The 21,526-nt window shown below is 51.0% G+C and overlaps 2 protein-coding genes across 3 annotated transcripts in view; one reads left to right on the top strand and one right to left on the bottom strand.

Moving 5' to 3' along the window:
* Dnah1 (dynein axonemal heavy chain 1) overlaps positions 1–12,519 on the top strand; it is a 60,230-nt gene extending 47,711 nt beyond the window's left edge. Inside the window, exons 54-78 of the mRNA XM_076931404.1 lie at positions 358–468; positions 1,165–1,350; positions 1,609–1,800; positions 2,633–2,800; positions 2,881–3,072; positions 3,260–3,391; positions 3,829–3,954; positions 4,524–4,643; positions 4,762–4,911; positions 5,006–5,166; positions 5,740–5,965; positions 6,093–6,288; positions 6,576–6,727; positions 7,171–7,367; positions 7,591–7,739; positions 7,969–8,123; positions 8,195–8,326; positions 8,651–8,821; positions 9,127–9,306; positions 9,380–9,556; positions 10,090–10,260; positions 10,403–10,533; positions 10,884–11,235; positions 11,597–11,831; positions 12,332–12,519. Of these exons, the coding sequence (XP_076787519.1) occupies positions 358–468; positions 1,165–1,350; positions 1,609–1,800; positions 2,633–2,800; positions 2,881–3,072; positions 3,260–3,391; positions 3,829–3,954; positions 4,524–4,643; positions 4,762–4,911; positions 5,006–5,166; positions 5,740–5,965; positions 6,093–6,288; positions 6,576–6,727; positions 7,171–7,367; positions 7,591–7,739; positions 7,969–8,123; positions 8,195–8,326; positions 8,651–8,821; positions 9,127–9,306; positions 9,380–9,556; positions 10,090–10,260; positions 10,403–10,533; positions 10,884–11,235; positions 11,597–11,831; positions 12,332–12,453 (4,284 nt within the window). The 3' untranslated portion in view covers positions 12,454–12,519. The remainder of the gene's footprint in view (positions 1–357; positions 469–1,164; positions 1,351–1,608; positions 1,801–2,632; positions 2,801–2,880; positions 3,073–3,259; positions 3,392–3,828; positions 3,955–4,523; positions 4,644–4,761; positions 4,912–5,005; positions 5,167–5,739; positions 5,966–6,092; positions 6,289–6,575; positions 6,728–7,170; positions 7,368–7,590; positions 7,740–7,968; positions 8,124–8,194; positions 8,327–8,650; positions 8,822–9,126; positions 9,307–9,379; positions 9,557–10,089; positions 10,261–10,402; positions 10,534–10,883; positions 11,236–11,596; positions 11,832–12,331) is intronic.
* A 472-nt stretch (positions 12,520–12,991) lies between these two features.
* Positions 12,992–21,520, bottom strand: Bap1 (BRCA1 associated deubiquitinase 1). 2 transcript variants are annotated; one of them, XM_034499078.2, is made up of 17 exons: positions 21,342–21,520; positions 21,217–21,246; positions 21,042–21,096; positions 19,951–20,083; positions 19,437–19,556; positions 18,903–18,964; positions 18,688–18,830; positions 18,358–18,436; positions 17,779–17,902; positions 17,348–17,498; positions 16,715–16,899; positions 16,211–16,341; positions 15,189–15,667; positions 14,913–15,073; positions 14,581–14,673; positions 14,412–14,484; positions 12,992–14,275 (listed from the first exon to the last, which is right to left on the bottom strand). In XM_034499078.2, exons 1-17 carry the CDS (start codon positions 21,376–21,378, stop codon positions 14,142–14,144), a joined length of 2,190 nt encoding a protein of 729 aa, XP_034354969.1. In that variant the 5' UTR covers positions 21,379–21,520; the 3' UTR covers positions 12,992–14,141. The 2 variants fall into 2 exon arrangements, with proteins under 2 accessions (XP_034354969.1, XP_076787520.1); XM_076931405.1 differs by lacking the exons at positions 21,042–21,096; positions 21,217–21,246; positions 21,342–21,520 and adding an exon at positions 20,188–20,264.
* Between the last annotated feature and the right edge of the window lie 6 nt (positions 21,521–21,526).

Here is a 21,526-nt window from a genome sequence, read left to right as displayed (position 1 = left end):
CCTGAGGACAGTGGCTAGCTACCTGTGCTGGGTCTCAGCAGTCTTTGATGCCAAGATGACCTGGCACTTCAAACTTTATACCCCAACGTGATACAAAGGGTGACTTCCTTCTCAGTGAAAAAAATAGAAATTATCAGTGAAAAGTGAGGGCAAACAGAGGCACCCCAACTTCTCAGGGAGTGAGGCCGCCTCCTCTAGAAACCACTGAGCAGACTGGGGGCCACAAGTGGAGTTGATTCAGCAGGACCCTCTCCTCAGAACCCTAAGGCCTGGTGCCTCTCTAGTCCCTGTAACACTTGTTTTTTGTTTTGTTGTTGTTGTTGTTTGTTTCTTTCTTTTCTCTGCTCCCAAACTCAGCTGTTGCGCACTTCTGAGGATGTGGCCAAGATGCAGGAGGAGCTGGAGATTATGCGCCCCCTGCTGGAAGAAGCTGCCAAGGACACCATGCTCACTATGGAGCAGATCAAGGTTGGGGTGCTCACAGAGAGCTCTTGAGCCTACCTCCTCTCTAGTCCTGTGTGAGGATGCTCAACATCTCAAACATCAAATGGCTAAGTCCTGGCTTTCACACTTCAGTTTCCTCATTCACCAGTTGCTCGTTTACCTGGAGATACTTAGGCAGAACTATTAACACATTAAGCCAGGCACTCCTTGGGCAGGGCATCTATGAAGTGCAAGGCAGATGAATCCAAAGAGGCCAGGAATTGATGATGTCACAACTCAGACTGAGTGGCAGCACTGGTACAAGCAGACATGCGGATGCCGCCCAGAATCAGGGTTTATTTACATCAAGGGCCTGGTCCTCCCAACACAGACCACCATTAGCATGACAGGTTTCTGCCAGTATTCAAGGGTCCTGGTCTACAGAGTCAGAGCCTTACAAAATGTTCCCTGAAGAAATGGGGAGGTGCATCTTTGCATCGTGCACAGATGGCAACAGAGGCCTGTAGGGCTGGAATGCCCAAACCTGGAAACTCCTAAGCCCTGTTGTGTGTGGCCCTGGAGATGTATAGGAGAACCCCCTAGACGCCCCAGGTATCTGCAACCTATTGCAACTAAGAGGCCCTTGGAAAAGGTGAACATCTAAGCCCTCAGAAAGAGGAGGGGTGGTATTCCTGCCCTTGCCGCTGGCCACTAACTGGATGCCCTGTCTCCCATCCCCAGGTGGACACAGCCATAGCTGAGGAGACCCGGAAATCAGTGCAGGCAGAGGAGATTAAGGCCAATGAGAAGGCCAGTAAGGCCCAAGCTATCGCCGATGATGCTCAGAAGGATCTCGACGAGGCCCTGCCGGCCCTGGATGCAGCCCTGGCCAGCCTTCGAAACCTCAACAAGAATGATGTGACAGAGGTGGGCAGCCAGGAGTCTCCTCGCACTCAGTATCATATCTTTTCCTGTGTCCTCTTTGGTGTCCCCAGGCCCACTTTGTGCGAATCTTTTGGTGACTGTATACTCAACAGTGGAAAGCAAATCGAGGGTCGGATCCTCGCTGCTTGTCCCACTTTTCCTGGTGCCAACACCAGGCAGTCCCAAGGCACTAGGTCCTGCAGCAGTAAAGACTTGGTTGGTAGGACCTTCCCCTTCTATACCTTTTGGCATGGCCCATAGGTGCGCGCCATGCAGCGCCCACCCCCAGGAGTGAAGCTGGTCATAGAAGCCGTGTGCATCATGAAGGGCATCAAGCCCAAGAAGGTACCTGGAGAGAAGCCAGGCTCCAAAGTAGATGACTACTGGGAGCCAGGCAAGGGGCTGCTGCAAGACCCAGGCCGCTTCCTCGAGAGCCTCTTCAAGTTTGACAAGGTAACCACACTAAACATACAAGTAAGCCAGTGGGTGGGACACGGCAGAATGGTGGGATCTGGCAAAGTACCTATAACCAGTGTCTGCAGGTGCTATGCTCTCCATTCTGTCATTGTTTGCACCACCAGCAGTTGCAGCACACATGCCCCTGGGGGACATAGAGCTATCTGGGGCCATTGGACATAAAGTCTACGCAAGGAGCTGTCAGGTGGGATGACAACATCTGCTTCCCAACAGAAGTCTACTGACACTACTGGAACCAGGGCAGGTTCCTGTGCCTATAGGATGTCACCCAAAGTCACTCCAAGGCTCCACAGCTTGGAGATTGTTCTTGTCCTAGTTAAGAGGTTCCCTACCTGCTCTGTATTATCTCCCTGATGAGGAGCTTCAGCCTCCTCTGGCTGCCTCTAGGTTCTCTGTACATCTCTCCATTTGAGATTTTTCAGTCCATGGCTATCTATCTGCTCTCTTGGACAGTGCCATGGTCAGGTCAGCCTGGAGGTTCCTTCAGGGAACCCCTCTCCAGTCCAGAAATTTACTGAATGCCACTTGCCTGGCCTACATGGGCAGGACCAGAGACACCTTTCTTAGAGAGGCACCTAGTCCAGGATGGCTCACAGCCTGAGCTCTGTTCGCCTGGACTTGCCTTAGCCCTGGCCTCTGAAAGCCTGCTAGCAGAACAGGTTCCCAGGCTCATAACCAACAATGGTTGGACTCAGGTGGGGCAGAGCATGAGTGTGAGAGGCTCTGCAGCCCCTGAGATATAAGGAAACAGGATCTTAGTTATCCCTCATAGGAAGCAGTGTCCTGAGATCAATGATCTCTGCCTCAGGACAACATTGGGGAGGCAGTTATCAAAGCCATCCAGCCCTATATCGACAATGAGGAGTTCCAGCCAGCTGCCATTGCCAAGGTGTCCAAGGCTTGCACATCTATCTGCCAGTGGGTGCGCGCCATGCACAAGTACCATTTTGTAGCCAAGGCTGTGGAGCCCAAACGGGTGAGGACTGTATAGAGCTGGTGGGGGATGGCTTTCCTACCCAGGTACTAGCTATGAGCTGGACCTCTTTCTGTCTGCAGCAAGCCTTGCGAGAAGCCCAGGATGACCTGGAAGTAACACAAAGGATACTAGAAGAGGCAAAGCACCACCTGCGTGAAGTGGAAGATGGCATTGCCACAATGCAGGCCAAGTATAGAGAATGTGTGGCTAAGAAGGAGGAGCTGGAGATGAAATGTGAGCAGTGTGAGCAGCGCCTCAGCCGAGCTGACAAGGTGCGTGCCTCCTCCACAGAGCCCCCGGCAGGCCCACTGGGAAGAGAAGGACTTGGTGCAGAATAATTATGGGCTGGCTCCCCCCGCCCTCTTTTTATCAATCTATGGGTGAAATCACAGTGGGCAGAGATAGTCCCAGGCCCCAGCCCAGCCTCCCAGAGCCCACTCCACAAGGCTACTTCTACAGCTCATCAACGGCCTAGCAGACGAAAAGGTTCGCTGGCAGGAGACTGTGGAGAATCTGGAGAATATGCTTGACAACATCTCTGGTGATGTGCTGGTGGCTGCCGGCTTTGTGGCCTACCTGGGCCCCTTCACGGTAAAGAATCCCCCACTGTACCCCTGACCAGCTTTATCCCACAAAGAGACCCTCTCTCGAGGCCTTACCTCTGTGAGGGCAACCTGTGGAGCAGCACTCCTTCCTTCCCTCATTGTAGCATACAGGTACTGAGCAGGTACACAGCTGTGCACACAAGTCAGCAGAGCCCCTATTGGAAGTATCTGAAGGCTCACACATGTGCACCCATGCTAGACAATGCTCTAAATGCTTCATTGTGTGCCCCATTTAATCCTCAGAGCCATCTTTTGGGAAGACATTGCAGGCATGACCCATTTCATAGACAAGGGTCTGAGGATCCAAGCAGGTCTGAAGTGTCTATAATATCTAGCTCCTCATCTGAGACCTGACTTCTGCATGCAGGGTTGTAGCAAGAGAGGAGGAAAATGCTGTGTGCCTTAAGTTTTACATCTCTCCAGGGCCAGTACCGTGCAACACTCTATGAATACTGGGTCAGCCAGCTCACAGTTCACCATGTCCCGCATACCTCCAAGCCCACACTGATTACAACACTGGGAAATCCTGTGAAGATCCGCTCTTGGCAGGTAACTATCAGATGTCAGAATGTGCTTCAGACTGCGCCTAGAGCCTCCTGCCTTCTTTCTACCCTCCTTTCCATGGATACCTCCTCTGGACCTCCTGCCTCCTTCCTAGACTTGTTTCCATGGATACCTCTTCTGGATCCTCCTGGGTGTAGCAAGAGGGTGGTGAGTAGAAAAAGAAGCAAGAACCAGGCCAGGTGTGGCATAGATGCAGCTGTAGGGAGAGGTTTCAAGTCAAGTCTAAGCAAGGCCCCGAAGGCAATGAGAGAGGCCAAGGGTGGGCAAATATAAGAAGGGCCAATGGGATTTGGGCACCCTGAAGGTTATATCACTAAGCAATGACATCTGCACTAAGGATGCAGAAGCCACATGAACAAAAAGGGCCAGAAAAGGAGAACATTAGGAGACCGTCCAGCAGCAGAAGAGGATCCTTGTTCACACCGCCCTCTCTATCCCTCATGCTCCCTCATCCAAAGCACATAACAAGGAGAAACCTACAGCCAACCTGAGTTAGGAGTAGCTAGTGTCCCAGCCAGTTGTGCTGACCGAGCATGGCACCTGGATTCCCACAGATTGCTGGCCTCCCCAATGACACTCTGTCAGTGGAGAATGGGGTCATCAATCAATTCTCGCAGCGCTGGACCCACTTCATCGACCCCCAGGGTCAGGCTAACAAATGGATCAAGAACATGGTAAGCAGATCTATCGGCTCTGTCTCCTCAGACAGGCTCAGATGTCTTTCCCAGTGCTTGGGGAAGCAGCTGAGCCTCGGGCCCACTCTAAGCTCCTGTAACCCCACCTTCCCTGCAGGAGAAGGAAAGTGGGCTAGATGTGTTCAAGTTGAGTGACCGTGACTTCCTACGCAGCATGGAGAATGCCATCCGCTTTGGCAAGCCATGCCTTCTAGAAAATGTGGGTGAGGAGCTGGATCCAGCCCTGGAGCCTGTGCTGCTTAAGCAGGTAAGCCTGCTGAGGAGGGGATGCTACAGACTACAGGCCTGGACAAAGAGCTGTCCACACTCCGACCACTGCGGGCCCATCTTACCTACTACAGACATACAAGCAGCAAGGGAACACAGTCCTGAAGTTGGGAGACACAGTGATCCCCTACCATGAGGACTTCAGGATGTACATTACCACCAAGCTGCCTAATCCTCACTATTCACCAGAGATCTCCACCAAACTCACCCTCATCAACTTCACACTGTCACCCAGGTAAGAGCCTCCACCCAAGAGAACACAAGCATCAGCTGTCCCTCCCTGACAGCTGTCCCTTGGCCATCCCTTGGCCATTCCCTAAGCTACCAGAATCGAGAAGTCTGTCTTTCCTGTTCAGTGACCCCATCAACTTCCTCCCAGGTAATCTGGCATCTCAAGGCTTTCCAGACCCTCTACTGGCCCCTCTTACTTAGCTTCATTTCCACCTAAGACTGTCCCTCTACACGCACATGCACACGCACACATACACAACCTGCTATATGCTAAAATCTTCATTTGAGTAGCTACAACCAGTGAGAGGAAAAACAGTCGCTCTTAAACCTTATCTTACTTGATCATTCACAGCCCCCTTTGCCAGTGAAGAACCTAGCTGGCCAGCCCCTGCTACCCAAGGTCTCACTGAGAACCACTGGTTTGAAAGCAACCCTGCATCAGTCCCACAGATTGAGGCTAGGCCTCCCAGGCTGACACTGGCAATGGTGCTGGGCTCTTGATAGATAAGGGTGGACTTAACATTGATCCCTGGAGTTCCCCAGGTGTTATAAACATGGTGTCCTCCACCCTTGGTAGTGGCCTGGAGGACCAGCTACTGGGCCAGGTAGTGGCTGAAGAACGACCTGATCTGGAAGAGGCCAAGAACCAGCTGATTATCAGTAATGCCAAGATGCGCCAAGAGCTAAAGGACATTGAAGACCAGATATTATACCGTCTCAGTTCCTCCGAGGGTAACCCTGTAGATGACATGGAACTTATCAAGGTGCTAGAGGCTTCCAAGATGAAGGCTGCTGAGATCCAGGTTGGGAAATGCCTTCCTACCAGCCTATCCCTCCCCAATTGCCCCAACCTTGCTCCAGTCTACCTTTACCTTCTGCTCTTTGCAGCCTCCCTGAACCTAACACCTTTCCTCTTGCTCCTCTACCCAGGCTAAGGTCAGGATTGCAGAGCAAACAGAGAAGGACATTGACCTCACTCGCATGGAGTACATACCTGTGGCTGTCCGCACCCAGATCCTCTTCTTCTGTGTGTCAGACCTGGCCAATGTGGACCCCATGTACCAGTATTCTCTCGAGTGGTTCCTCAACATCTTCCTCTCAGGCATTGCCAACTCTGAGAGGGCAGGTAGCTCTAGCACACCGACACGACAGCCCTGTTCTGAAGTGGATGGAATGCTTATGAGCACATTTCTCTGAGCCCTCATCTCTCTTCACCGTTACATCATACACTCATGATACCTAAGATCATACCACCTTTTATCCCTACCCTACTTAGAGCCCCTTATTGCTGTCCAAGGAGATGCAGACTGCCCTGATAGCTGCTAGGAAGACTTTCAAACCTGGGCTAGGCCTTGAGATTCTCTCTCTTTTCCCATCTTGCCATGCTCTGCCACCACTTCTTCTACCTTGTAGACAATCTGAAGAAGCGCATTGTCAACATCAACCGCTACCTAACCTTCAGCCTCTATAGCAATGTCTGCCGCAGCCTCTTTGAGAAGCACAAGCTGATGTTCGCCTTCCTGCTGTGTGTCCGTATTATGATGAATGAGGGCAAGATCAACCAGGTACGGGAGCAGGCAGATGGCCCAGGGACTGTCTGAGGGGTCACTCTATTTGTGGGCCTGAGAGCACAGGATAGGTATAAAGGGAAAGCCAAGCAAAAGAGCATAACACAGTTAAAGGGAACAGAGATCTTTGGGAACACAATTGCTTGCTTAATCACAACAGGGGACTCTAGGTTAATATGGCCCAACTGATGCTATGAACACAGGTCTTGTCTTCTCTGAGCCTTAAATGTGCTACTGAGCAGAGAGATTGTCCCTGGGGACAAACTGTCCTGAGCCTCCCATACTTGTCTAGTCAGGAGCTTCTATATCTAAGAAAGGGCATATCTAAGAACCCCATATCTAAGAAAGGGCAGAGTAGTGGACACTAAGAGCAACTCAGTTTCTCTGGGTAAGGTGCTGGATACGAGATGTGGGCATCAACTCAGTCTGTACTCTACTAGGCTGAGTGGCGCTACCTGCTGTCTGGAGGCTCCATCCAGACCATGTCTGAGAACCCTGCACCACAGTGGCTATCAGACCGGGCCTGGCGAGACATCTTGGCACTTTCAAACCTGCCAGCCTTTGCCACCTTCTCTAATGACTTCGTGATTCACCTCTCAGAATTCCAGGCCATCTTTGACAGTGCTGAGCCTCACAGGTGAGCTGGATCCCATGGTATGCTGCCAGGAACATAAGACCCCAGAAAGAGCCCTGCCCAGAGACCTCCTCTGAAAGATTACCTAGTATTGCCCTGCATCCATGGCCACATCTCCCTGTGCTTCTAGCCCTGTTCTCTTGGGAACCCCCATACGTCTGGCAAAGTCCTTGAAACAGTGGTTTCCTGTAAGCTGGCTCTGAGGGATACGTGGTCTTTATTGCAGGGAGCCCTTGCCTGGCATCTGGGACACATACCTGGATGAGTTCCAGAAACTGCTTATTCTTCGTTGCCTGCGTGGGGATAAAGTTACTAATGCCATGCAGGACTTTGTGGCCACCCACCTGGAACCCCGATTCATTGAGCCCCAGGCAAGTGCTGGTCCTTAGGCAGAGCAGGTATCCTGGGTCCCAGGAATATGGCTGCTTTGAAAACTACCTTCCAGCCCTGTCCAGGCTAGAACTCTTGGAACACAAATGATCTAGGACCTTGAAGGCCCTTCTGGAAGTGTTCCAGGAACCTCAGGAATACCTTCACTTACCCTGTACCCTGCCTCTCACCAGTCCAATATGGTCTCAGCATCTCTCCCTGTTCTTCCAGGCAGCCAATCTGTCTGCAGTGTTCAAAGAGTCCAACTCCACAACACCCCTCATCTTTGTGCTGTCACCTGGAACTGATCCCGCTGCTGACCTCTATAAATTTGCAGAAGAAATGAAGTTTTCCAAGAAGCTCTCTGCCATCTCCTTGGGACAGGGTCAGGTAAGGGTAAGGCAAGAAGTAGGCTAGGGAAGATGGGCAGCAGCCTCCTACTCATGTTCTTGTCCCCACAGGGCCCTCGAGCAGAAGCCATGATGCGCAGCTCCATAGAGAGGGGCAAGTGGGTCTTCTTTCAGAACTGCCATTTGGCACCAAGCTGGATGCCAGCCCTGGAGCGTCTCATTGAGCACATCAATCCTGACAAGGTGTGCCATGATGTCTGTCCACAAAGCATGCAGCCCAGACACAAAGCATGTATACCATGATGCAACTAGATTGTTCTGGATTATTAACTAGATTATTATTGTCCCTCTGAGTTGCTGAGTCTCAGAGATTTGGTGACTTCCCAGGGCTACCCGTACAGACTGGTAGCCCTAGGACTTGGTAAGGCCTGTTCGTAGCCAGTTGTCTGCATAGCCTTATATCCTAACCAACTCAAGGAAGGAGTAAGTCAGAGGATGAGTTTGAGTTCCTAGATGGAAGAAACCTAAGCCTAGGTCCTTATGATCATGAGGTGCTGTGGCCACCAGGTTCATCGGGACTTCCGCTTATGGCTCACCAGCCTGCCCAGCAACAAGTTCCCTGTGTCCATACTACAAAATGGTTCCAAAATGACAATTGAGCCACCACGTGGGGTCAAAGCCAATCTGTTGAAGTCCTACAACAGCCTCAGTGATGACTTCCTCCACTCCTGTCAAAAGGTAAGGCATCAGCTAGAGAGATGATAGTTCAGTGGTTGAGAGCACTGGCGGCTCTTCCAGATGGACCCAGTTCAATTCTCACACCCACATCAGGCAGCTCACAATGGCCTGAAACTCTAGCTTTGCAGGGATCGGACACCTCTGGTCTCTGTGAGCAACAGCACTCATGTGCACATAGCCACACAACTCACATATAGTTAAAAATAATTTTTAGAGGTGAGGCACATTCTAAGCACCCAGCCCCTTCCTCTTATAACCTTGTCCCTACCCTTTCTCTTATGACTTTGTCCCTTTCTGTCCTGCAGGTAGTGGAGTTCAAGTCCCTGCTGCTATCTCTGTGTTTGTTCCATGGAAATGCACTTGAACGCCGTAAATTTGGGCCCCTGGGTTTCAACATCCCCTATGAGTTCACAGATGGAGACCTGCGCATTTGCATCAGCCAGCTCAAGATGTTCCTAGATGAATATGATGACATCCCCTATAAGGTAGGCAAGGGGCAGGCTCTGTGCCACTGACTTGGGCACCTGTAATAGGGACCATTGTTCACCCATCCCATAGGTTCTCAAGTACACAGCTGGAGAGATCAACTATGGTGGTCGTGTCACTGACGATTGGGACCGCCGCTGTGTCATGAACATACTAGAAGATTTCTACAACCCTGCTGTGCTCTCTTCCGAGCACAGCTACAGCGAATCTGGCATCTACCACCAGATCCCACCTACCTATGACCTCAATGTGAGTCTGCAGGAAGGGGCCTGCCAGAGGAGTTCCGGGGGGCCCATGGAACCTTAATACAGGAGGAGGCAGTGGAAAAAGGTACAGCTTTGTCTTCCAGAGCACCAAATAAAAAAACCCATCCCACAGTAAGGAAGATAGTTAATCCAGAGGAGAGCAGGTTCTGTGGGGAGAGATGAACCCTGCCACACCAGTTCCAAGTATCACTCAGTGTGGTAGTAATGCAGAATATAGGGGTAGCACTCCCTGAGGACTACTTCTAGGGTGGTGGGGGAAGCAATCTGAACTGTGGCTAGGTTGGGTGAGTACCACATAGGGGACTGTGACAAGAGGGGGCGTGTTAGGTTTGAGCAGCTACAGGGTGAGATGACAGTAAAGGGCTGAGTGGAAGGCAAGAGCCATGATACCCAGCATCACAGAGACCATTTCAATTCCAGAAGCAACAGTAAAATGAACTAGGAAGGGTAATGGTGAGTCTGAAGGCTGGGGCAGAGCAGGCGGAGGCCTTCCGTTTCAGCCTTCTTGCTTCCTAGGGCTACCTCTCCTACATCAAGAGCCTTCCTCTCAACGACATGCCTGAGATCTTTGGTCTGCACGACAATGCCAACATCACCTTTGCCCAAAATGAGACATTCGCCTTATTTGGTGCCATTCTCCAGCTGCAGCCCAAATCCTCCTCCATGGGCGGCCAGAGCCGGGAGGAGGTGGGTAGTAGTAAAGAGGAAGCCAAGCTGTCCTGTCCTGTCCTGTCCTGTCCTGCCTGCACCTGGGAGTACAACTTGACTACAATCCTGCCATGGCTAAGAGTAGCCAGCCTTGTCCCCTCCTGTCTCTTTGCCCCTGCAGTTAGTAGAAGATGTGGCCGAGGACATTCTGCTCCAGGTACCTGGGCCCATTGAATTGCGAGAGGTGATAACCAAGTTCCCCGTGCTGTATGAGGAGTCAATGAACACGGTGCTGGTACAAGAGGTCATTAGGTAATTTCTTGCCACACCTAGGCAAATCGAGTCAGGGGCTACTGCTGTAGAGAAACAACAGGTGTTACTATTATCCAGCTGTTGTGCTAAGTGCTAAACATCTGTCCTCTAACCCAGCTGCTTATTATCATTTTATAGATGAATAAACTGAGCCCCCCCCCCCCCCAAGAATGTTGACTATCTTAAGTCACGTATTTGCTAAGGGCCAGGGCTGGTATTGTACCCAGTACGCCTCACCCAGTTCTGCAGTTAGCCTTTTGCATTCTACCACTATTCATAGTCTCAGATGGAGAGGCATAGATACTGCCATAAAATGGCAGCCCACTAATACCTTGCCACTGGCCCCACAGGTATAACAAGCTCCTAGTGGTGATCACACAGACACTAAGTGACATGCTCAAGGCAATAAAGGGGCTAGTAGTAATGTCCTTGGAGCTAGAGCTGATGTCCATCAGCCTGTACAACAACATTGTGCCTGAGCTCTGGAAAAACAAGGCCTACCCATCACTCAAGCCATTGGCTTCATGGATAATGGACCTGCTGCAGCGCCTGGACTTCCTGCATTCCTGGATCAAAGATGGCATCCCACCTGTCTTCTGGATCAGCGGCTTCTTCTTCCCTCAGGCCTTCCTGACAGGCACTCTACAGAACTTTGCCCGGAAGTTCGTCATCTCTATCGACACTATCAGCTTTGACTTCCAGGTCTGGAGGGTGGGGGGGCTAAAAGACCCAGGCCAATATCCCCAGGGGAAATCAGAGGGACAGGGCAGAATACAGGTCTCAGACTATAATGGCAGATAGGTAATAGGCAGGCACCAGCTTTCAGGAGATATCTGCCTCCAGATGCAAATCCATTTTTGGCTGGGCAGTGGTGGCGCATGCCTTTAATCCCAGCACTTGGGAGGCAGAGGCAGGCGGATTTCTGAGTTCGAGGCCAGCCTGGTCTACAGAGCAAGATCCGGGACAGCCAAGGCTATACAGATAAACCCTGTCTGGGGGGGGGGGGGGGGACAAGCAAATCCTAATTTTGTTTCCAATGTGAGTGTCTGTGTGCCCACCACAGGTGTTGTCCAAGGCACCATCAGAAATTGAGGAAAGGCCTGAAACAGGGTGCTATATCCATGGACTGTTCCTGGAAGGTGCTCGCTGGGACTCAGTGGATTTCCAGCTGGCTGAGTCACGGCCCAAAGAGCTGTATACAGAGATGGCTGTTATCTGGCTTTTGCCAGTAGCTAACCGAAAGGTCCAGAACCAGAACTTCTACCTGTGCCCCATCTACAAGACTCTGACCCGTGCTGGTAAGGCTCACCAAGGCAGACTCTGCATTACAGTTGGAAGTCTAGTGAGTTTACACGGACCCAGGGTAGCTGGCCAGGAAGGCTGGTAGAGGTTTGGGCCAGTCCAAAGCCCAATGCAGCAAGGTAGTATCTGGAGGTTCAATTCCCAGCCTGCTTGCCCTCCTTTAGTCATCTATTGTGCATCCTATAAGCCTATAGGCCCCATCTTTCGCCAGGGGCTCAGAAGAACTGAGGCCAAAGGCAGGGAGGAGGCAGTGCTGGGCTCAGTAGGGAATGAGATGGGCAGTTGCACCTTCCTCTTCAGTCACAGCGCCATAACTAGGCGGGCCTAAGCCTTGATCAGATCCAGTCACAAAGGGGCCCGACTGTGGGGTCAGGGTTCCTCCCTATCTCCAATCCAAGTCTGTCAAACTCCCTGTCCATGCTCCTGTCCCTAGCCTAGCCCTTGTCTAGCTGTGACCCGGTGTTATCCTAAGCTTCCCCCTTTCTTCCTGCTTCAGGAACACTATCAACCACAGGCCACTCGACCAACTACGTCATTGCTGTGGAGATCCCCAGCAGCCAGCCTCAGCGACACTGGATAAAGCGTGGTGTAGCTCTCATCTGTGCCCTGGATTACTAGACCCAGATAGAAGGGCAAGAGCCATTAAAAGTTCTCCAGGAAGTCCTGTGGTGCCTTGGCTATGTACTTGAGGCCTCATCTATAGGGTCACTGTAGGGGAAAAGGGCTAAAGCATTCTCAGTAGAGAAGAGTAAGGTAGAGAGAGAGGCAGAGGCAGCTCTGGCCTGCTGTATCTGCCCAAATGCAGTAAGGGATGAGACATACACCCTCTCAGGTCCCAGTGACCCTCAAGAAGAATGCACCAGGTAGATATATGGGCAGCCTAGCTTTGAGCCAGAGCCCCAGCATCTTTTCAGATTCAGAGCCATCAGATCTGGTGAAAGCCAAGCACCTCAACTCAGTATACCATGACCATGGCCCATCTGAAATCTTTCCCTCACTTTAGGTCCTAAATCCCATCCCAGGCTTACCATAGCAACCAATCATTTCTACCTCAGGAATACATACTACCTTGCTATCAACAGAGCTTTGGGCCAGAGTCTAGACAGTCTCTCATTCCACCATAGCCCAGCCTACCAACCTCAAGATAGCAACAAGATCATTTATTAGCACACTTTTATTCACTCACTGATTCAATATTTACAGAAACTAGAGGGGTCAGACTGCTGTACCATCTCCCCCACAGTTACTATGTACAGGGAAGGGGCCTGCTTGGATCACCTGTATCTAGCAGAGGGCACAGGGCTATTTGGGGCTGGAGCCTGAAGCAGTGCTGTGCTTACCACCCCACTGGCATCAAGCCCTATGGGAACACAGACGCTCTAACTCCTCTTGACCCTGTCCCCTACCCTGAGTACCTTGCAAGAGGCCAAGGAGAATTGAATAGTGCCAGCTTCATTCAAGCAGCCCTGCCTCTGGTATTTCTAAGAGGAGACATGGTAATACTGAGGGGCTAGGTAGAGGCTCCGCTGGGCCCCAGAGACAGAGATTAGGAGCCTGAGGTAGGCCCATGGCCAGGGCCACAACACTGAAGGCAAAGAGCCCCAGAGCCTTGCACTGACTCACTAACAAGTCTGGATGGTACTAGGACAGTCCGCATGCCGCTGGGACAGTTGAAACACTTCTCTCCACATAGCTCTGGGACCCTGATAGGCTGTACATACATCCTACTAGGATACCCCAGGCCCATTCCAGCTCAGCAGCCAGGTCCCTGAGTTTGGCACTCTCCCAGAGGAATGAAGAGTAGGCCAAGCTTCTTCATAGCAAGGACAGGCGAGTGGCTGGTGCTAGAGCACCAGGACCAATGCCTTCTGAGTTTCCCAGCTGGGACTGTGGTGTGTTGTCAGAGACCTGGCCCCAGCAGAATGACAGCTACTCGGAGAGAAAGCAGAGTCAGGAAGCTGGCCATGTTAATACAGTGGCAAGATGGCCAAAAGCCCAAAAACCAGATATCTCCAATAGGCAGAATATATATCCTACTGCCCAGGCAGCAAAGCCAGGTCCTGCTGCTCCTCAGATGGCTGTGGAGGCCACAGCACCCTCCAATTCCAGCTGCTGCTTCCTGAGCATTATGGAGCTGCTTTATCCCTGCCAAACCCCAGAGCATAGTGCAGAATACACATCTCATCCCGACTCCCAGGGCCTGGGCTCTAGTTAAACTATTCAGTAATACTTGGAAAAGTAGGACAGAGAAGGGCCCTGGTGAGGGCCTTTCGGCAAGACAGGCTGCAGAGTCAGGGCCAGAGGCTTCACTGGCGTTTGGCCTTGTAGGGGCGAGAGCGTTTCCGCCGGTCAGGCTTCCGCTGCTTGTGAAGCCGACCAATGCTGACCCCTTGGCGGCGCCGCACTGAGATGTTCTGTTCCACTAGGTTGGCCAGCATTCCTGTATAAAGCAGAAAACTCCTTAGTAGGTGGCTGCCTTCCAGGTTCAGGTGAGCAGTCGAGGAACCAAGGCTCTCACAGCCCTCCCTGTGCTTTAGTCTGATAAGCTAATTAAGACATAGTAGGCAACTCCTCACCTTCCTGAGCCAGCATGGATATGAAGGTACAGATAAACTCGTCATAGTTGTGGGTCCTCCGCTGGTCATCAATCTGTGGAAAAGAAGGCATGTGAGGGCATCACAGCTCATCTTCTCAGAGCAGCTGTCCTTGGGACAGGACAGAGGAACAGGCAGTAGAGTCACCCACCTTGAACTTCTTCCTTTTCTCCACCTCCTCCTTGAGACAGGCCTCATAGTTTGCAATCTCGGCTTCTACACACTTTAGCAGTGCTAGCAGCTCCTGCCACAACCCAACATTGTACCTTAGGAGCCTGACTGGCACCAAAGCTCCATTACTAAGAAGCAACTAGAAACCAGGGTGAACAGCCACAGTCCATGGAGCTACCAATGCCATCCAATCCCAAAAGGCTCCCTGGCTTTAGTCACCAACTTTCCCACCCAAATTCCATTCAAGAACCCAAAACCTGGAAGTAAGGGTCCTTCCCCTGCTAGGAAAAGAAGGCTGAAGGAGAGACTCACCTTGGGTGAATACTTCTCTCCACTCAAGGGCTCGCTCGACCTGTTCAGCCCAGATTTGTCTCTGCTCTCTGTGACTTCCACCACCTCCTTCTCCTCTAGGCTGCTGGAACCCTGGCTGCCTTGGCTTGATCTGGTAGAAGGTGAGGAGCCCTTCCCACCCTCTAGGAGAGGACATAAGAAGATGCATCAGAGTATGTGATACTTTGTAGTCACTGGGCCACCTCCCTTCTCCTTCTCGGGTACACCAAGTATCCCGTGAGGGAGTCCAAGACTCACCTGTGAGTGCCAGGGGACTCAGTACACCATCTTCAGCAAGGTGCAGCAAGCCCGTGCTAATGACAGGACCCAGGTCACGGACAGCACGGTTGTAACGTATGCAGTCAACACGAAGTAGGCTGTCATCTTCTCCAAAAAGCACCTTGGAGATGTGAGAGGTGACAGGGCTAGAGGGCCGTGTTGGGTTGGCCGAGCGGATGGGTGAGCGCAAGGGTGAGTTGAAAGCACTGCCAATCTCAGAGGCTGTGTCCGTGCTCTCATTGCTAGGGGTGGGTGAAGGCTGTGAGTGTGTGGGCACAGCCACAGCTGGACTCCCAGCCCCACTGCTAGTCTTGATGGACAGAGGAATTGAAAGGTCTTTCTGAGACTCTTGAAGCTTCTCAGTTAAGACATTGATGGTGTTGGGCTGCAGCACTGACAGCTGCCCATCTGAAGAATTGCTCAACGATCCTGGCTTCCCTGTCCCCTTCCGCTTGTATCTGTGGGGTCCAATAAGAGGTAAAAACAGGGAATGGGCCAGGTGACCACACCCAGCAGTGTCCAGAATGGCTCAAATAGATTCTCTTCTTCCCAAGCCCAACTGGAAGCTCCTTACCCTTGGTCCAAACAATCTGACAGCAATGGCACCCTAAGTGCCACAGTACAGACAGGTAGCTTCCTCTACTTTAGCTACCTCACTTGTAACCTTCCAGTGCTATAGCCTCCAACAAAACTGGCATCCTACTCAATAAATCATCTCTCCAAGCTCTTCTCCTACCCAACTCTTTGAGGTCGGGCTGAAAGATCACCTCAGTAAAACATGTTGACACACACATGGTAAGATGTTTACCTCCCCCTAAACCTACCACAAAATTTTTGAAGACTTGGGGTTAGCCCCTCAGGCCAACCTCCTCCAGGGCCTGCATTCTCTAAGTGCCTAGTATTCTCTGCAGAAATGCCCTCTCAGATACACGATGGAGTGAGTATTCAGAAGAGGAGCTGAGGTTCCCAAAGCTTGACAGCTCCTCAGAGTCAGGACCGACCTGATGGCAGAACTGGTGTTCTGCACGTCCTCTTCATCATCCTCATAGTCATCCTCATCATCAGAGTACTGCTGGGGTGGTCGGACTGGAACTCGGCTGCGGCCCACACCGGCCGCCAGGTCTTCCTCCTCCTGGGGCAGGAACAACAGTAATAAGGAGAGAGCTCACCCAAGCTAGGCACAGTATTGCAGCTAGGGAAGAGGGTGACTTGGCTCTTGGCTGTGAAAAGTGCTTCTAAAAGATACAGAGTGCCTTGCCATATATTTTTGAGTTACCAGGAGAAACCTTCCCATGTGCCAAGGAGTATGCCCAACTGTGTAGCCAGCAAAACAGACTTAAAAGTCAGAGGAGGAGCTCTCTTGGCCACCTTAAGGCCATGCTACTGAGCTGTGGTGGGGCCTATGAGTATTAGAGGAGCCTGGTCATCAAGGTCCAATCAGAGTCAAAGAATAACACTGGGAACCCAACACTGTGGCCTCTCAGATGAGGGTACTTCCATCTTACCTGCATAGGGGATTTGGCATAATTGTGATTGTCTAGAAAAGCTGGCAGCCGCTGGACAATAGGGGTAGGGTTTGGGGGAACCCCATTGAGGCTGCTCCCTGGAGGCTTCACCACCAGCTTAGATTTGCTGGGAGGACTATGGGTTGTAGTTTGTGGACATGAGCCAGCCACCTCCTCTGCACCATCTGAGACAAGGCAGAGGATAAATAGGACATTCAGCTGGGTCCTTAAGTAAAACCTACAGTCTATAATCCTGTGACTGTTGTTTCCCTCAGTAAAGACAGGATAGGCAGGTAAGCTCTAAGTTACACAATGAGATGGAAAAAAAAAAAAAAAAAAAAAAAAAAAAAAAACAAGACACAACCAAAAGGCAGCCTATAGAGAAAATAATAGGGATGGACCACCCAATACAGAGGGGCGTGGTCTAGAGTCATGACAGTCCTTTTCAGGTATCCTTTAGGAAAAGCTCACTCTACATTACCTGTATTTTATGGGAAAAGCTTCAGGTACTGGGATTTCAGGCCTCCTGCTAGAGCCCCTATACCACTGCCAAGTACCTTCTTGAAGTGCTTGTGCTTGGACCTCCCATGTCAAGCTACGATGGATAGCTGAGGCCCCAGATCCCTCTAGTACCTGTGTGAGTGCACTCAGAGGCTGCTGGGGTTCTGCCTGCCTCCAGCCCAAGGGGGGACTTGCTGCTGCTGGCTGGCTTGCTCTCCTCAGGCAGTTGTGACTCTTGAGATTTGTGAGTCTGAATCAGCTCCGGCTGTGTTACTCTAATAAGCTTAAAACAAAATTCAATGCTTAGAAGAGAAGAATAGAGCCAGGTTTCCGCCTTAGATAGCTAAGGTCCTCAACCCTACCCATTCATTTATTGGAAAATAAAAAGGCCAAGCCACATCATCTTTTTAGAAACTAAATTCTACCACCCCTACAAAGGAAACAAAGGAAAGAAATGGCTAGTTAAAGCCTTGATCTACAAGACACTGATTTGGGAGTGAGAGACAGATGCTAAAATGTAGAAGAGACAAGGAATATTGGGTTGGTGTGGCCAGGCAACTTACCTGCTGCAGGGCCTCCAGGACTGTTTGTCGGTTCACCTTCAGTACATGCAGCCTGGCCTCATACTTAATCCTGCGGTCAGGCACTACTGCCATCAGGTTGAAGCGAATGTCATGGTAGGGCTCCCTGCAATCACAGTAGCAGCCATGAGGAGCTCCCACCCCAGCCCTGCTGTAAGTCTGAGGCAAGTGTCTTGACAGAGTTCCTCTCACAGTCACATCTGTAGCTGTAAGGACAGGCCCCACCCACTCCAATAGACAGCCAGCAGCCAGAGACACACACCCAAAACCTAGCTATATATACCTTCCCACAAACTATGAAAGGGGCCTGTCAGAAAGGACACCAACACAACTGTGCCACCCAAGCTCCCCCCCCCCCCCAAGACCTGCCCCTCCTCCAGCTCAGCCCAGAGCAGGCCACAGGCCACAGGCCACCTAAGCAGGAAAGCAAAAACTGAAATGCCAAGCCCCAGGCCTGATCTTGCCAGATACCATGTGGCCTCCAATCTACAGACCATCAGGCTTTTCTCTGTCCCACCCAAGGGGACACAGCTCCAGAAGGACACACCCAAGGGTCCTTACCCTGCAGTAGCAAGGCCGATTCGCTCCATGATGACCCTTCGGGCTTTATCTGTCCACTCCTCATCCTCTCCCCAGGGCCCTAGGGAAGACCAAGGTGAGGAATCAGCAGGTGGGAAACCCTGAGACGGAGTAGGCCAGGGTTAACAGATTAGTGTGGCTGAACAGCTACAAGCTAGTCACAGAAACGGTACACAATGACATCATGGCACGAGTTAGATGTCCCTGGTAACCACTCATGCTCCTACATCTCCAGGATCTAAAGTCCCTGAGATCCAGAAAATCAGAAGGAAGCATGAGAAACCCAACAGGCCCCTTCCTCAGAAGGCCTACCATGATCAATAGGGTAGACTTTCAACCCATCCAATTCAAAGAGCCGCCCTGTGATAGGCACATAGCTGACAAAGTGAAACGCCTCCATGGTACGCACTGCACTGAGGCCATTCTGTTTCTCTGGAAGGTGACGTGGTTCTGGCCTGGAAAAGGACGAAGTCAGAGACATCCTCCACCATCCCAACCCCACACCAGCAACCACAGTTCTCACATACCTGGCATGGCTATTATGTGCTTTGGCCAGTTCAGGGGCATTGCCAATTGCATATCCTTTGCTCTAAAAAGAAAACAAGACTACATCAGAATAGATTCTCAGGTGAGCCTCTGGATAGGGGAAGAGTTCCATAAAAGAGGCTTAGAGGCACTCAGGAATCTCAAGCAGCACAGACGAATGTTCCTAAAGGGATAGTGGTGGCAGATGAGACCTTACTTAGGACCTCACAAAGAGAGGGGCCATACTGGCTTTGCACAGTAATCAGTGAGCAACACGCCTGGCAGAACAGTCACAACAGTAAAGGCCTGACACAGGTCACTTAAGTCTTTTCCTTTTCTCCTTCTATCATTTCTTAACAGCAAAGCCTAAAATCAACTACCTTCCACATCACTTACGAGTCAAGTAGACGTTAATAAACATTTGAAAAAGAAATGACCAAACAGTACCAGATACAATGTAGTGGCATTACCAATGGCTCTGAGGATCAGATGTGCCCAGCCATCTGTGAGTCATGATTTAAGGTACTGCAGCATACCTCAGGGCTGAAGCCTTTGGTGAAATCCTTCATTCGACTCAGTGTGGGCCCCAGATCCACATTGCTGCAGTTCAGAAGCACGCTCAGCAAGGCATGAGTGGCACAAGAGTTGGGAATCAGCTATAAATCAAAAATAGTCACTCATATACCTCATACACTCTTTACCCCAGGTGTCCCCATGCCCACAGTTATTGAGAATGAAGACTAAAAGGAAAGATGTCAACATCCTTCAGCTTCCTTTGTTTTACCCAGTCTTTATTCATTTAACATGGACCAACTAAATACCTCCTATCTAGGGACACAGAGAATATACTAAGATACCACTAACTACAGAGGTATTCCCTCTAGTGAAAGAGCTAGGTTCTGCCTGCCACAGGGTTTCTGCAACAGCTGCTCTAGGTACCAGTCTAACTCTTGTTCCTACTCCCCCACGGCCATTTTCCATGCAATACCAGAAACAAACAAAAACAAAATTAGCATCCTGGCCTTCAAACAAGCTCAGAACTCGGCAGACCTGGTGAGCAAAGAACATGTTATTCACAATATCATCATCAATCACAGACGTATCATCCACCAACGTAGAAACCTTGCGGCGGGACCTGCGTTCTTCGATCCATTTGAACAGGAAGATAAATCCATATACAGGCCTAGAGAAGCAAGAGGCAGATGACAATCAGCATCCTCTTCTTTCTCTCCCTAATCCTTTGCACTGAAATCCAGTGCACTGCTCTACTGAGCCCCTCACTCTTACCAATACTGTATCCAACATGGCTCTGAGATCTCAAACCCCAGTATGAGCTTGATGCTCTGAAACCCCACTCAGTCTCTTTTTGAAGTCTAGGCAAGAGAAGAAGGAAATCTGGAACTGCTGGCCCAGGACGGAGCAAAGGAGGGAGGGACACAATAAAAGGCACAAAAATGTTGATGAAGAACAAGTACCAACTCTCACTGGTGGACCTCAGCCTCCAGCCCTAGTAAAACTAATGTAGAACATGAATTTCTGAACCAGTTCCTTTACTTCAGAGCTGCTAGGTTCTTTATGCCTCTATTCTATATATTACCAAAACAAGAATCTGAGTTTAGGTACCTAAAAGGGACCTTGTCACACTAACCAACCAATACAGGACAACTTTGGTTAGTTTTGTTGAGACATGGTCTCACTAGGTAGCTTAGGTTAGTCTCAAACTCAGGGATCTACCTGCCTCTGCCTCCCAAGCCCTGGGATTTAAGGAGTACTCCACCACTACTGGTCAGGACAAATTTTGTGTGGTGATTAAAGGCGCAGCACACATGGTTATGTAATTAATGGACTGTACACTTACAAAAAAGGCATTGTGCAACTGGAGGCTTCCTGCTGCAAAAGCAGAAAGGCGGCTGAACTGTACCCTAAGAGTGCTTAGGGTTGAAAGGTGGGCTACAACTTCCTAAGGGGAAACACTAAGACTGAGAAGGAAAAAAAGTCCAAGGAGGGTACCCACAAAGAGTGACGCTTTCTTATGTGATACTTTATACAACTTAGGTTTTCTAATACTGCTTCCCTTGAAGGGGTACTATTCCCTGCCCTTTCTCAGCCCTCGGGAGGTAAGGAGCGTCCCAGCCACTCACCCCTGGCATTTACTCTGAAGGTCATAGATCTCCTCCACTTGCACCCCTTTGACACCTACGATCAGGAAAGGAGAAGTCGGCAGGGCAGCTCGAGGCTCTGCAGCGAGAACTCAAGGACCACCCCCACATACACACCAGTCAGGGCCCGACGATCGGGGGGTAAAAGGGTTCTTACCGAAATCTTCCACCAGGAGGGTGAAGAGGCCTGGGTGGGACGACAAGAAGAGGAATTTGTCATGCAGGTGCGTCCGGGGCCCATCTGGCCTCCCCAGCCCCCAGCCCGCCGAGGCCCCTTCGTACCCGGGTCACTCTCCAGCTCCAGCCAGCCCTTATTCATCTTCCCGCGGAGCGGCCTCTCAGCGCCATGTCCAGGCCCTGCTAACCCCGCGCCGCCCCCAAACGGGAGGGCCCACCGCACTCGGGGCTCCTCAGCCCCACACAGACAACGGGACGCGCTGCGTCACTTGCCCGCGCCGGCCGTATAA

The sequence above is a fragment of the Arvicanthis niloticus genome, chromosome 3 (assembly GCF_011762505.2).
Source record: "Arvicanthis niloticus isolate mArvNil1 chromosome 3, mArvNil1.pat.X, whole genome shotgun sequence".
Taxonomy (NCBI): domain Eukaryota; kingdom Metazoa; phylum Chordata; class Mammalia; order Rodentia; family Muridae; genus Arvicanthis; species Arvicanthis niloticus.
The sequence above is the reverse complement of the archived record's forward strand: the minus strand, read 5'-3'. Positions and strand labels throughout refer to the sequence as shown.

Excerpts from the sequence above, each read along its gene's own strand:
- Bap1 (XM_034499078.2), bottom strand. The coding sequence starts at position 21,378 with ATGAATAAGGGCTGGCTGGAGCTGGAGAGTGACCCGG. Across the intron at positions 19,557-19,950 it reads ACATGTTCTTTGCTCACCAG|CTGATTCCCAACTCTTGTGC; the intron begins GTCTGCCGAGTT and ends TTTGATTTATAG. Across the intron at positions 14,276-14,411 it reads ATCCATGCTGGCTCAGGAAG|GAATGCTGGCCAACCTAGTG; the intron begins GTGAGGAGTTGC and ends TGCTTTATACAG.